We start from the raw sequence: 15,977 nt of genomic DNA on the forward strand, positions 1-15,977 counted from the left end.
CCCATTGTCTCTGGACCTGCCTTGCTTATAGCTTGCCCAAGAGTTAACAACTCATTTCTGGTCAGGTATGAAGAAATGATAGAAGGACTCATGAGGGGAAGAGCCAGCAACATGGGTAATGGTTGGTTCCTTTCTGCCCGAAGAGAATCCACCTTGATCCTCCTTTGTTTGGATTTTTAAATCCATTGCATTATTAAGAGGACATTTTTGAATTATTGATAAGCTAGAATAACATGTTTGGCCATTTAAATCAATATTATTGAACCATGTTAGTTGTGATGTAGTCCATTGTTCTTTTTTCTTAAATGGAAATTGCTTTTTTTCCCCTCTGATAATAGTGGTCATTGTAAAGCATTTACAAAAAAATGTAAAACAAAGTCAAAAGATATAAATCCATCACTGCCATTATAAATCATTTTTAACATTTTGCTATATATACTTTTGACTTTTTCCTAGACATATATATAGGCATGTATACATGGAAATATAATCATCTTTTACAGCTTTATATAAATTGCTACTTGGTTTTCTTTTTAACAATACATCAGGAACCTCTTTCCATATTATATATGGCTTATTATGACATCACCCTGAAGACTTGCAAAACGTTTTATAATCTTACTGCAGGTACACTTCTGCCATATTATAAATAGTTATAGAAACAGGCTCAACGTTTTGTCTCTTCACTACCTTGTCTCCTGGTTTCTCCTGACTTTGAATATTTTGACTGCCCATTGTTATCTATCGCTTCTGCATTCTGTAGGTCTTTGCTTTTAACCCCACTCTCTTCTTACCACTGTTTTTATTTGAAATAAAATTAGAATTGTTTGGGAAATAAGAGTAAATAGACTCCAAATAAGGGCTTCTTTGAGTCAAGTGTGAAAATACCAGGCCACATATTGTGAGTTGACTATTCAGAGACATTTTCTGCCTTGCTCTTGAAGTCTTAGATGTGTTCTGGAGAGTTTGAAGTCCAAAGCAAGTGTGATATTCCCTTAACTGCATGGGCAGAGTAGACTCACTAGACTTATGGTTAGCTCTATCACTGGTCATAAAAAAAACCTTTTTGTTGCTCTTTACTTTCATAACTTGCTTAAAAAAGACACTTCACCTAAATAGAAAACCGGTGTTCACAGGGACCATGAGGCATGTATCAGGTCAAATTAAAGTAAATTCAAATATCAGAATGCATAGTGTTAATCAGATTGGTTTTAGACCCTGAATAATTTAAGAGGAAATAAAACAATCTGTTTCAGGTCTTAAGGAGAATGTGAAGTATCTGTAGCACATCCTCAAAGTAAAACTGTCTCACAATCTGTTGTGGCTTTTTAGAAAGTATTGACTTTTAATGTTTCTGATGGTTCCTTCCTAAGGATCATTTTAATTCTTCGAGCCCATTTCTTCATCTTAAAATCTGAGATAATGATTTCTGTTTTACAGATCATAGTAAGGATCGACTGGAATAAGATCTGTAAAAACACATTGTAGAAATACTAAGTGCTACATAAATTTAGGGTTATGTTATTATAGGGTAAGTAGAACAGATCCATTCAGCATTACATATAGTAAAGATAATGCAAAATTTCAAGACAAATCTACGAGTATAATGACTTATGGAGAGGAAGATAGATGAACTTGACAGTATGCTTAATTAGTCCAGAGGTTTTTTTTTTGTTTTTTTTTTTTTTTTAAGATTTTATTTATTTATTTGACAGAGAGAGAGAGAGAGAGAGAGAGACAGAGAGGGGGAATACAAGCAGGGGGAGTAGGAGAGGGAGAAGCAGGTTTCTCACTGAGCAGGGAGCCTGATGTGGGGCTCGATCCCAGGATACTGGAATCATGACCTGAGCCAAAGACAGATGCTTAATGACTGAGCCACACAGGTGCCTGGCCCAGAGCTTTAGAAGTCTAAAATGCATTCCCTATTTTACCCGTGGCTTTCATGATAACCTTGAGCAAAATGAAATTTGCCACCAATGTTATAAAAAAGATTGAGATCTTACACAGCAATGGCCTTAGTCTGAGTTACTCAAAACTGATGATGCAGCAACAGATAGAACATACAAACTAGGTACATTGTAAAAAACTTTACATTTGGATTCCCAGTCCAGCTGTGTACATGAATATAGGTATATGTATAACTATCCTACAGGAAAGAAGGAAAGAAAACTCATATTTATTGGGGAATTGGTAGATGCTGGGTGTCTTATTATATTTTTGGCATACATTACTTCATTTAACTATAGCAGAGCAAAAAGAAAAAGGCACAATTGCTATAGGAAACAGGATGTGGATAGGTAAGGTATTTCTGTGTGTGGTGGCTCAGAGTGCAGTGACAAAGCCTAGAACAGAGAAAAAGATGAGAAACCAAGAGTTCCAGGCAATACCCCAATAAGATAATTCACCATAATAGTTTAAAAGTTGAATTTTGGGGGGTCCCTGGGTGAGTCAGTCAGTTAAGCATCTGCCTTCTTCTCAGGTCATGATCCCAGAATCCAGGAATTGAGCCCCGTGTTGGTCTCCTTGCTCAGCGAGGCGCCTGCTTCTCCCTCCCTCTGCTGCTCCCCCTACTTGGGCTCCCTCTCTCTCTCTCTCTCTCTCAAATAAATAAATAAATAAATAAATCTTAAAAGAAGTTGAACTTTTTATATAATCAACCGATCTAACCGTAGATTTTCAGGAATAAATTGTTAAATTTCTTTTTACCTGACACAAGAGAAATATAACACTTGGTATCTCAGCTATTAATTCTAAAGATAATAACACCCATCGTGTGTTTGCTTCGTCCAGGCACTCTTCAGGGTCTCATGCGTGTTCCTTCTTTAGGACTCGAGGTGCTTACGACGATGGGTCCCTAAAGACGTCCACATCTTAATTCCCAGAGCGTGTGCATGTATCACGTGGCCAAAGGGACTCTGCAGGTGTGATTAACGATTTTGGGTGGGGTTGGGGAGGACAGTATCCTGGTGAGCTCGATGGAATCACAGGGATTCTCGTAGGGAAAGAGGGAGGCAGGAGAGTTGGGGCCAGAGTGAAGCTAACGAGGAAGACTGGACACTTCTGGCTTTGATCATGGAGAAATGGAACAGTTTCTAGAAGCTAGAAAGGGCAAGGACATGGGTTCTCCCCTAGAGTCCTCAGAAAGGAAGGCAGCCTTGCCCAAACCTGGATTTTAGCCCAGTAAGAACCACTCTGGACTTCTGAACAACAGACTTATAAGTCTGTGTTGTTTTAAGCCACTAAATTTGTGGTAATTCTTTGGAGTAGCAATGGGAAACCAATGAAATTCTCATAATAATTCTATGAGATACACATTATAATCATCTCCGAGTCACAGATGAGCAAACTAAAGCACCGTTTCTCAAAGATATACAACCACTGAAGTGTGGTGCTGGGGTTTGAGTGCAGACAGCCTGATTTCAGAGCCCATGCACTGGAAGCCTCCTGATGTCCAGCCTGGGGTTCTAATACATTGCATCTTTAGAATCATATTGCCAATAGTTCCACCTTTAAGACCCTTGAGCTCACCTATGGATGTGCCTAATGCCCAGTCCTAGAGGTAGGGCACAGGCTTCTTTTAATGCCTTCAAAGTTAGTACAACCACCAACACCAACCCATTGGTAAAAAATGCAGCCCTGGAAGTGTGCCCAATTCCAAAAGCTTAAATAACTGGAAGCAGTACCTTCTGCTAGTGCTATATGTTGTCAAGATAAAAAAAAAATTAACAAATTGTAAATCTTATGCCGTTTGGGTAATATTTTTAAAATTGGGATATTTTATTTTATTATTATTATTTTACATATATTTTAAGATTTTATTTATTTATTTGACCCAGAGAGAGAGAAAGCACAGCAGGGAGAGCAGCAGGCAGAGGGGGAGGGTGAGGGATAAGTATGGTTTCCACTGAGCTGGGAGCCCGATGTGGGGATCTGTCCCTGACCTTGGGATCACGACCTGAGCTGAAGGCAGATGCTTCATAGACTGAGCCAATCCAGGTACTCCCCACCCCCAAACTGGGATACTTTAAAAGCAAATATCAAGTCAGCTCTTGTAGAGAAAAAAAATTTATAAAATTTGAAAATGCCTGACACGAAAATGTTTAAGCAAGTTCTTTAGCAGTTTTAAGCTATTCCAAGAAAGCTCCAAAAAATGGGCAGATACGGGTCTTAGCTCTGTGCTTGACTCTCAGAAAACAAGAACAAAATCCAGGGAACAAGTAAATGCATAAATATTGAATCAGCATATGGACAAACACATATGCTGATACCATCCACACCTTGAGCAAAGGTGTCCTCAAATATTTTGGAATCTATGTTTGGTTATTATTATCACTTTAATTTAATAGAAGCTTCTTTGTGAGGTGAGGAAGTGCTGTCTTTGCTTTATTCCCTGACTTCTGTCCATACTTTTGGCCTCATGAACAGAGGTGGTGGAGCAATGGTGGTTAGGAACCCTGGCTTTGGAACCTGCACTACCTGGGTTTGATTCCAGTTCGCCTGCTTGTTACTTGGATGACTTCCATCCAGTTAGTTAACTTTGGTGCCCTCATTTAAAAATAGGCATCCTAATGTTTACCTCTTATTTTACAGTGAGGATCAAAGGCATAATGTATATAAGCATTGCCTGGCCCATAGCAAGTACTCAAGAATGGTCACAATATAAAATTCACATTTATCATCACAGACTGACTCTTGTTTCTGATGTCATCCAGAAAGTATAACATGCAAATCAGATACCCATCTTTTTAGAATATCATCCTTCTAGAAAACAGAAAGAAAAATAGTCATTATAAACTATTTGAGTCTCACATATGCTTTACATTAGTGAGTCCGTTTAGAAGGCTTGAATTCATCTTCATCTTTTTAGTGACTTTGGTCCTTAGGAAGTTGGAGGATGAAGGAAAGATCAGATTTTAAACTTTAACTGAGAAGATGGAGAGAAGGGATCAGTGGTTTCCACCGTAGTCTCATCAGAGTGGAGAAGGTGACTTATTATTAATAAGCATCTACTTTGTGCCCAACGCTTTACATATATTATCTCACTAATCCTCTTGGCAGTCCTTTGGAAGTGGTATGAAGACCACCATTTTACACATGAGTGAAATGAGTCACTGAGAGGCCCAGGTTACTTCTTCCAAAGTCACACAAGGTACGCTGGGATTCAGACACAATATACTGTGCAGCCTTCAGGTAGGACTATTTTCCCAAACAGTCCTGAATGATGGCATATGATTGTGAAAGAAAATGCATGTTACTCACTAGAAATGAGTAATGATTTATACTGAAAGGGTTATTGAGCAGCAAGCAGCACACGGACATAATTTTTGTAATTATTCTGTCATACTGCAAAATAATTTTTCTTCAATGACATAATCAGCCCATTTCTGGCTGAGTCAAGCACCTTCTGCTAGCTTGTTGCTTCCCATTATACTACTTTGAGGACAGAGGGCAGCTTACAAAGGCAATTTTTAAAGCAAGTGTTCCTCGATGGTGGTCAACATAATTTTTACTCCATCTAGGAATATTACAATTTGGAGATCAAGGAGCCGTTAAGATTCGGCGCTGGAGCTGAAAATCCTCACAAAATCTAAAGTTGGACTTTCTAATTTGTTCCAGAATGACAGAAGCCACCAGTCAGATTCTCAGAACCACCAGAACAGATTGACTTGCCTGTAGGACATCACACATAATCTAGGTCAGGCAAAATACTTCATATCTTATTATTGAAATTCCTCATTGCTTTCCCTTCCAAAATAATGATATATCAAGAATCATTTGACATAGGATTGCAAATAGAGCAAAAAGAATTCGTGTTTGTATTAGGACATATACTGACTGCAATTACTATGTAAATAATTTAATTATTTTCTAGTTTCATATTGATTTTAAGTAACCAAGACTCCCTTTTAAGGTTTCAACACTGACTTACCATTGTCTTCAACAGAGAAGTAGAAGATATCCTTTGTTGCTCTGCTGCCTTCATTCAAGACATAGCAGATCTTCCTTTCATCAACGTCAGCTAATAAAAGAGCAAGTATCACTCATCATATTGGCACAATAGAAAACGAGTATAAGAACTTCAGTGGTTTAAGGCATGGAAATATGACAATAAAGAAATTTAAAAATGATTAAATGCATACAAATCTAACTTTTAAAAAATGATTAAGTGAAAATGAATCAAATTTTTTCTTAAAGTTACACTGACAAAAATAGAACGTTAGATTAAACTTTTGTTACTGTGCTATGTGTATGATCTGTAGGATAATCCCCAACAAGAAAGACATTCCAGGGATCCATGTTTTACAACACCCTGGCCCTCTATGGAAAGCTGAGCCCAACTGGTTCTGTATAAGCCTGGAGCTTGGAATGACAGTGGTTATTTATTAACTATTAGTCAAATGAATTTAAGCAAGAATAACTGCAGTATTCTAAGAAAAAAGAAAATGGGAATAAAATCACAATTTTGTTATTACCTATTCTCTTGGATTTTTAAGATTTGTCACTTGGTTTGTAATTGTGGTTTTTTTGGGTATGGATAACTATAAGTATATTAAAGACAATATGCATTTTGGAGGTATTTATTTATAAAGATAATTCTTATAAAACCACATGATTTCATTGGCTTTAGAAGCAATTCTGAAAATGTAGCTGGACTATTTTTTAACCCTTCATAAGTTTTAATCTAAGATTGCATTCCATGTATCTTTTCACATCTCAAACATAAAGCTACATGAAATAGTTTTAAGACAATGTAAAGAGATGCCAAAGACAGCAGGAGTCACATTACTTGGGAAAACAGAGGAGCCTGCTTCAAATTCACCATGTAGTGATGACAAATATATTTTTAAAAAGTTCGTTAAAACATATCTCACCACACAGTTAGGAAAATTTAGTTCTATGCTTTTTTTTTTTAGATACATAAGTTACATTTGAATACTACAATAAAATGTGCAGTGTAATATTTATCTCCCAAACCTAAATACAAAAAATATCTTCAGAAATCTAAGCTTACTGATAAACCAGGGAAACAATTCCTAGGTTTGTCATGACTTAAAATTTGAAGTTAAACTGATATTACCAAAATTAATGTAATCTTATCTTACAGGGGGATTTCAGAAGCAGAAACTGTCCACCTGCATTCTGCAATTTTAGGGCATAACTACCAGCTTTACTAGATGTCCGAGAGTTAAAAGGGCATCCTGATGAGATGGCTGGAAAAGGACTAGTTGCCCTCTTTTACTACCAGAATAATCTCATATTCCACCGTATTTCATTAGAATCAAAATCTTTCTGTCAGTGGGCTGAGGTTGGGAAAATTTTATACAGAATTGGGAGATCCGATCTGCTCAAGGAGAGGGACGGAGGCATCAGGGGCATTGTTACTAACCTTGCACAAACACTCGCGTGCTCTGGTTTCCAAGGCCAGTGTTGATAATGAAGCCATGTTCTGGTCCTCTGGTCACTCTATACTTCAGAAACCCATGGAAGCTGTCTTGATCCTCTGCTCTCAAAGATCTGTTGGTAATCAGGAAGCTCACGTGTCCAGTGTGAAGGCGCGTCAAGGGTGACACGCCTCTGTCAATGGCAATCTGGGAGAGTCTGTTGTCTAGAGGGTTTATGTGGATCCTCATTACCTGAGGTTTGTGTGTCTCTAGGACAGTGTCTGGGAAGACATAGAAATCAGCATGAGTGCCATCTGTCACAGTGAAGGAGAAACTGTCTTCAGTTGTCTTGCTCCCATCGTGCCAGTAGCTAATCAGGTTCTCATTCAGGTCCCGCTTGGTGAAGGTGGTCACAGGATGACTGCCATTATACAAAATCCTACCATGGATGGGGAGCTGGGTGACAGTGAAGAGGAGAAGATCATCGGGAGTATCCTTGTCTTCCACTGTCAACTCAAAGGGAGTTAGGTGTTTGCCTTCCCCTTTGTGCAGTATTAGTTTATGGATGGTTAGGATAGGTTTCTTATCATCCACATCTGTGATGAAGATCCTGAAGGTTCGGAACACGTGGCTGAGTCCATCAGTCACTTGAACCTCAAAGCTGTCGGTCTTTATCTCATCATTTGAAGTGTGGGCATAGAATATTTTGTTGCTAGCCAAATGAAGCTGAGTGAAAGAGGCAATGGGCTTCCCAGGGTGGTCGGAGCTCTCCAGGTGCCCGAGGCTAGGAGCCTGTGTGATTCTGAAGTGAAGCTGTTCATTGGAGCTGTTGAGGTCACTGGGGCTAAGCAGATTGGTGGTAAGGGTCACTCTGCCACCTTCTGTCAGGGTCAGCCCTTTGCTAACCACCTCAGGGAAGACCCTGTCTAAGCTCCTAATGGTGATGTGGAAGTAGCAGCCTATCAAAGGGTTAATCCCATCAGTCACATCGAACTTGATAATGTCAAGAACTCCATCTAGGCCTGTGTGGGTGTAACAGATGAGGCTTCTGTCAATCTCATCCTGGGTAAAGTTCATTCCTAGGGTGAGGTTATCTCTCACCTCCCCTCTGGGTTTTCTCAGCCGCTGTAGAAGCCCTTGTTGAGGCCCTGAACGGAGGACAAAACTGAGGCTCTTTTTACTGGAGTCCAAATCTGTGGCCTTAAGGACCCAATTTGTGATGACCTCAGTGTGTCCAGTCTCTACTTCCAGTCCAGCATTGGTGGTCAGTCGAGGGGTTTCATCATCCACCAGGATCACCATAATGGGAATCTTCCTGTGGGTGGTATGCTTGCCATCACTCAGCCAGACCTCAAAACTATCCTCTGTGGTCTCAGAGTCATCATGCTCGTACACAATAGTAGAGGCCTCCTGGATTTCCTGTAAGGTGAAGCTGTGGATGGGCTGGCTGCCTGTGGCCAGCTGCTGGACAATTCGGCCATGCTGAGGGAGGGCTGTGAGCTGAAAGTGAAGCTCATTTGGTGGCAAGTCAGCATCTGCTCCATTGAGCAGTGGGGTGTCTATGACCAGGCTCATCCCCTCTAATACCACAAACTCACCGGCAAAGAGTTCAGGCTGCTCGTCATTGGTGGGTAAGATGATTATAGGGAAGAAGACATTTGGGGAAAAGTTGATGCCATCGGAACAATGAAAGGTGAATTGATCTTTTTGTGGCTCTACCCCTTTGTGAATACTCTGTACATAACTGATATGCCTCTCTTGGACATCTTTGATAGAGAAAGCACTGATGGGGCTACCAGCCCGTGATTCTTTTGAGCCAGGAGCTGGTGCAATGTTTTCCAGGTAGCCAGAGGCTGGCTGACCAGTCACTGTGCATAGGATTTCATCTTGGGGTGTGTCCACATCTTCAATATTGAGATGTCGTAAGGTCAAGGGACTCTTACCGCCTTCATCAACAATATAAGACTCCCCCACCAAGACTGTGGGTGCCACATTATCCACAGGCAGCACAACCACTTGCACCCGCACTCTCTCCACTATGCTGTCTCCCACCACCCATTGATAAGAATCCTTGGAAAGGGTGAGGCTAAAGGTATCATGTTGTTTCTGGAAGCCAACTTCACCCCCAGTGTGGACATAGACTACTGCCCCACTGATGAGGTCCTCTTGGGTGAATCGTCCTGTAGGTAAACCATTCACTAGAAGAGTACCCAATTTGGGACTATCCTCCATAATGAAAGATAGCATCAAGTCACCTGCACCCTTCTTTATGCCACGTATCATGCCTATGGTGATCCTAGTGGCTCTTCTCTCTAGTACATCTATGGAAACATCTAATAATGGACCACCTGTAATAGAGATCCTGGGATTTTTATAAGCTGCAGCAGGATGCACAGAAATCTGGACGGTGATGGGTATGTGGTGCACCCTGTCACTTACCTCCAGATGGAAGTTGTCGTTGGTAGACTGGTCTCTGCTGTGCTGGTAAGAGACCTTCCCATTAATAATATCAGCTTGCATGAAAAGTTCCCCTGGAACCATATGTCTATTTAAGTAGTGCAGGTGTCCATGTTGGGGACCCCAGACTAATATGAAGACAATCTGGTCAACATCAGTGTCAGGGTCTATGACATCCAGTTCATTACTGCTGAGGATAAAATTTCCTCCCTCTAAGACAGTAAAACCTCTGTTGGTGACTTCTGGAGGCTGGTTGTCTACAGGTTTCAGGAACAATGTGAATGTTCCAGGTACACTGTTGCCTGCAGCATCCTCCACTTGGTAGGTGAACTGTAAAACCCGTGGTACAACACCCAGCTTCTTCTGTGGTGGCTGGTAGGCAACTTTAAGGAGATTTACCTGGGCCTGGGTGAAGTTCATGATGGGCATATCTGGTGAATCAGTGAGCACAATTTCTCCAGCCTGGACTTGGTGGTTGTCATCTGTGTCAGTTGGGGGTGTCAGTAAGGTGTACCACAGATTCTGGTCATCTGAGTCCTGGTCAATATATTGGAGAAATTTCTTCTGGAAGTAAGTGAGTTGGTACTGGTGCACAGTCATTTCTAGGGTAGTTCCTGGAAATAGTTCTGGACTCTGCAGATCCACTGGTTGGACCTTGATGGTGAAGAAGTGCTGGTTGGATAGGTTGGGTGGGTCATGGTCATCTTGTACATGGAAAGTCAGCTGAGCCATTACAGGTTGAGGGCTATGGGGTCCAAGATGGCGGTAGAAGAGTTTCCCTTCCATGATGTCTTGCTGAAGCCACTCAGTCACCACCTTCTCATAAAGTCCTTCTTTTTCCACATAATACCAATCTTCATCTTCAGGGGACAGAGGTGGTTTAGCCTGCCGCAGGAACATCTCCCCCAGGTGCTGAGTTGAGTAAGAGGAACCAGGGGCCAGATCCCACCCTCTTTCTTCCTTTTTTTCTTCTAGAGGCTGGTCTTCCAGCACGAAGTGGATGGTTGAGTCATCAGAGTCAGGATCAGTAGCACTCAGGACAAAGGGGGAAATCTGGACCACCTGTCCTTCTGTAATTGAGAGCCCGTTGTTGGCCTTGACCTTTGGTGGTTCATCATCAACAGGTATGATGGTGACAGGGAAGAGGAATTCCACCTGGTGGCACCCATCCTCCATCCGAAAAATGATATTATCACTGTAGGTGTTGCTGCCATCATGCTGGTACACCACTCGCCCTGCTGCCAGGTCTTCTGGTGTGAAATGCTTACACCCAGCTGGTGCCCCAAGCACCACCAGCTGCCCGTGCCTCAAGCCCCTTACTGCAGTTAGTATCACCTCTTTTAGGTTATCATGATCCCCAATCTGAAGGCTGTGGGTGCTGGACAGAGGCTTTAACTGACCTTCAAATAGAAGCAGTCCCTGGTTACATCTAGCCACTGGGGCCAGGGTGTTCATGGGTTTCATTATCACCGTGAAGGCAAAGGGGTCTGAGGTGGCGCCATCTCCGTCCACCACCTCCAGCTCCAGCTGGAAGAGGTGCTCTGAATCCAGTTTCTCTGTTGGGGGCTGGTAGGCAATTTTCAGGTTTCGTAGCTCACGCTGGGTGAAGAAAGAGACTGGAAGACCCAGGGGGTCATCAGTGCTGACTAGGTACCCCTGCCCTGGCGTGGTTGTGCGGGCAAGGCGAATGTTGAAGACCAGGTCATCAGGGTCAGACTCCTCGTCATCTGCAGCCAATGCGTCAGGGGTTAGGGCTGTTAGTAAGAACTGACTGACCTCCATCATCATCAGGGCCGCAAAGCTGGGCCTAGGTGCAGTGTTCTCTACTCCCTCATGGATGCTCACCAGCAGCTGGAAGTGCTCGCGGGACAGCACCTCCTCTGACCCAGCGCCTCCGTCCTCTGGCCCTAGCAGCTCCGCCATTAGGGGCACATAGTCCCGATTGGGCGACAGGATAGTGGCAGTATGCTGATACCGCACCCCAGCTCTGACAAAAGCCTCACAGTCTACCCTCTTGCCTCTGGGGAGAGGAGTCCCCACGGCGTCCACCAAACGTCCATATTTCGGCAGCGGACCGCCCTGGGGAGGAAGAAGGGTGAGCCAGCACCTGCTGGTGGTAGAGGCTCCGTTCCCCAGGGAGGCGAATTCCAGCACTCTCCGGTCGATGGCTTGGCTCCAGCCCCGCAGCCTCTCCACCGACAAAGGCCTGTTGCGGGTCACCAGCTCTGGCTGGGAGAAGACCAGGTCCACATCCAGCGTGAAGGGCCGTACCAGCGTGTAAGTCGGGGCCTCATAGCGCAGCTGCAGCCGCACCCGAGCGCGTCCCGGGCTTCGGGAGCCGAAGTGAGTGTACTGGACCTGGCGGGGCCCGAAGGTGCAGGGGAAGCGGCCAGGGGAGAGCGCACCGTGGCTCAGCGGCAGGGTGTCCAGCACCGTCACCTCGCACTGGTGCCCGGGCTGCACTCGAATCACCAGGTCCCGGAGCGGATCGAGCCAAAGCGAGCGGCCCGCGGGAACCCGGAGTCCGGGGTTAGCGATCAGGACGCTGGGGCTGTCGGGGTTATTGCAGGCCAGTGCATCCCAGGTGGGCAGATAGAGCGCAGGGTGGGGTTCCGTCCCAGGCGAGGGTGCTTGTCCCTGTAGCACCGGGCAGCTCAGGAGCACGTAGGCGAGAGCCGGGAGAAGCTGCGGGGGCGTCCCAGCGGGGCGCGGAGAAGTCCCAGCCATGGGACCTTGACGCTGGGATACCTGGAGAGTACGCTGTCCAGAGAGGGCCGGCTCAACTGCAGGTGCAGGCTGGGGAGTTGGAGGCTGCTGTCCGGTCCGGAGCCGGGGCGCGGACTCAGCAGGAGCCAGTAGCCATGCTCCAGCTGTGGCAGGTAAAAGCAGCGGGGAGAGAGGGCTATGCTCACCTTCTGCCCTGCCTGCGTCCCAAGCCTCTCCTCGGCTGGCTCCGGGGACCGCCTAGATATGCCCAACGCCCGCAGACCTCACGAGGGTGCCGGAGTTCGCCCCTCCGCTGCTTTGTGCCTTTAACCTCGCTACCTTACTGACCTTCGTGCTGGGAGGGGTAGTCGGCCACTGTGCAGCCCCGGCTGCCTGCTTCAAACCATCTGCTTGGGATATTCTCCCCGGGTGTCTCGAAGAGATTGTTCTTTAGGACTGGGAGACAGACAGCAATTGTACCCGGGTCAGTTCTGTGCGTGGAAGACACTGCGCTCCCGCGGTCCATTCATCCAGGCAACGGTGTTTCTGATAGCGGGGAGAGCCACCATTCCTCTTCCTTACCGCTGACAGGCGTGCATTTTCTAGCCAAAATTGAGTCTCACTTCGGACATAAAAGAAGCTGGTGGGAGCTATTTTGCAAATAGGATTTTCTAGCTGCCCGTCTGATGAAGTAGCTTATTCCTAGATCTTGTAATTCGGTGCTTCCAAAATAACCCTGGCATTTTTCTTCACTCAGTTCTGGAGGAAAAAGATTAGCATCCAGGCTGGAGAACTTGAACGGCTTTTAAAATCTGTTTCTAATCAGTGGGTCTCACATACCACACAACCCAGTGTGCAGATTGGCTTCCTTCCATTTTTTTTTTTTTTTAGAATGTGGTTTCCTTATTTGATCAAAAGTGACTCCTTCTGAGTTTATTAGATATGCTGTATCCTAAATACTTCCTTTGTAGAAAAATATATAGTAGCCAGAGGCTAGAATGTCAAGAGAAACAGTAGCAGAGAAAATAGCCCAGGTACTTGGATCAATTTCTGTGAATTAATCTATTTAACGCTTGGAATGGAATTAGGCTTGCTCTTTGTGGCTTTTAGTTAAGGATGCCTCCCCTGGGTGGGTGTAATGTTAGCTTCTTAGTCTCATATCTTTTTTTTTTTTTTTTTAAGATTTTATTTATTTATTTGAGAGAAGAAAAAAAAAGAGAGAGAAAGAGAGTGCACAAATGCATAGGATGGGGGGGTGGGGGGAGCAGCAGACTCCCTGAGCTGAGCCTGGAGGAGATGGAGCTCAATCCCAGGACTCTGGGGTCTTGACCTGAGCCCAAGTCTGATACTTAGCAGACTGAGCCACCCAGGTGCCCCTTCATGTCTATTTTTCCAAATATTAGGGGTGTCCATTTAGGCACAGAGCCGATTACTCTTTTCCTGTAATTAAAATTGTAATGTGCTGCAGAACGCCACAGTTGAGCCGATCTGGGTGTGAGCAGTGCACTGGCAGGAAGGCGGTGATTGTGAACAGAGAATGACGTGTATGCGCTGTGTTTTGGGGAGTCTGAGGGGAAGCAGGTGTTTGGCCTAGAAAGAGGTTTCTCAGAGCGGATTTCCTGTGAAGTTAATGTATCTTGGGCTTAAGATTTGAAGCATAAATGAAAGTTTTAAAAAACGTGTTAAAAAATTGTAATGTGCTATCTTATGCAATTAATATAAATGTGAGACTTGTTGATGTCAGTGAAAATAGTTGTGTTCTAAGTTATAATGATAAAATATGGCTTCGAGGGGAATATATGTATACAATGTTATCCTCAAATTATTTTATTTTACTGTGCTGCAGAAGCCTGTCTTATGCATTTCAGCAGCAGCAGCACTGACTCCCAGAGCAGAAATAATCTGCTTTTGGCTTGAAAGCATTAATATTCTCTTTAAATATTTAATTTAGCAAGTGAAAGGCCATGGGTCTATATAATCCACAAGGTGGAATGCTAGTACACCTCATCAGCACAGATTAGGCAGATTTGTTCATATAATTGAATATTAAGAGATAGTAAATTTGAAACAAAATATTTAGCGAATTATGCTGGTCCAGTGTGTCCAGAAATTATTTTAAAAAATATTTTAAATTGAAGCAGGTAAAATTCCATTGTAAATGAAAGAGAAATTCTATTTCATAACGCTACTGCCTTGTCCAAAGGATAGTTTTTCTATAATAGAACTTTTTGCATGTACTAAACTTTACCAAATGAATATTCCTGTATGAGTGTAATTTTGATTCCAGTCCAAGCACCACTCACTCTGGGCAACTATGTTGTCCATGAGCTATTTTTATTATAGAGATGAGGGTAGGGACTGCAGGTGACAGAAAACTAAGCTACTAGGTTTTTAATTTTGTCCTCTGATCCTCCCCCTCCAGGTAACATTCTTTCTACTGTTCTGTTCTCCCTACCAAGCTTCTTAAAAGTGGGGTTTCGTTTTTCCTGTTATCTACATAACTTTTTCTCCCACTCACTCCTGCTTAGAACACTCCAGTCTGGTTTCCACTTTAAAAACATCAATAAAATGCTATGTCAGGTCATTAATAACCACCATGTGGCAAAATCCCATGACTATTTCTCGTCTTGTCCATTTGCCACATCCTTCTGGTTTTCCTCCTTCCTTGTGGTTTAAGTCTATCTTCTTCAGAAAGTCTTTTTTCTATGCTCCCCAAGCCGTATTAAATCGGTTTGTAATTCTGCATTTGGGGATAACATGATTAAGCTGCATGAGAGCAGGGAGCATGCAGTATTGACCCGTGATAGCCATTGATGCCAAGGAGTTGTGCATAACGGGTACATAAAAGTATTTACTGTTTGAATGAATAAGAAATTGAGAAGTAGTAATTATGTACTGTGAAGTCTAGGTGCCAGACAAGCAAACAAACAAAAACAACTCACAACAAAAACAAGAGAAACCAAACCAGTACAAGTATAAGTTAGCCTCTTTTGTAATCGAAACAAGTCCATCTGCCTGATGGGCAGCAAAGACAATCACTGAGACATTGGGCACCGAAAGAAAGGGTTGATTTTGGAGGCAGCCCAAGAATAGCTGGAGGAGACAGGAGGGCAAACATCTGATCCACCCTGCTGCAAGAGGAAAATCAGGGAAATTAAAGACAAATGGGAAAGGTCTGGGTAAAAGTTGCAGCTGTGCTTATCAGTCCTGTTAACCCTTTGGTTACCAGTGTCAATCCCCACTGTCTTTTGATTATGGCTCATTCTTGAGGGAATTGGGATAATGACCCTTCTAGTTACTTCCTGCTAAAATGGGGCAAAGAGCAGAATTAGAGGAATGGAAACTCTTTGCATTCATTTAGAAAACTTTAGCTCCAAGTTGAAACCCAATATTCTAGGTTACCAGGATTTTTGTACTTTGGTTTGTTGTTCT

General features: G+C 43.4%; 1 protein-coding gene across 1 annotated transcript in view; it reads right to left on the bottom strand.

The window, feature by feature from the left end:
* FREM3 (FRAS1 related extracellular matrix 3) overlaps window positions 1-12,566 on the bottom strand; it is a 90,568-nt gene extending 78,002 nt beyond the window's left edge. Inside the window, exons 1-2 of the mRNA XM_059393654.1 lie at window positions 7,388-12,566; window positions 5,930-6,019 (exon numbers count right to left, since the gene is read on the bottom strand). Coding sequence (XP_059249637.1) covers window positions 5,930-6,019; window positions 7,388-12,566 — 5,269 coding nt within the window. The remainder of the gene's footprint in view (window positions 1-5,929; window positions 6,020-7,387) is intronic.
* Window positions 12,567-15,977: the final 3,411 nt, after the last annotated feature.

Source organism: Mustela nigripes, chromosome 1 (assembly GCF_022355385.1).
Source record: "Mustela nigripes isolate SB6536 chromosome 1, MUSNIG.SB6536, whole genome shotgun sequence".
NCBI lineage: Eukaryota > Metazoa > Chordata > Mammalia > Carnivora > Mustelidae > Mustela > Mustela nigripes.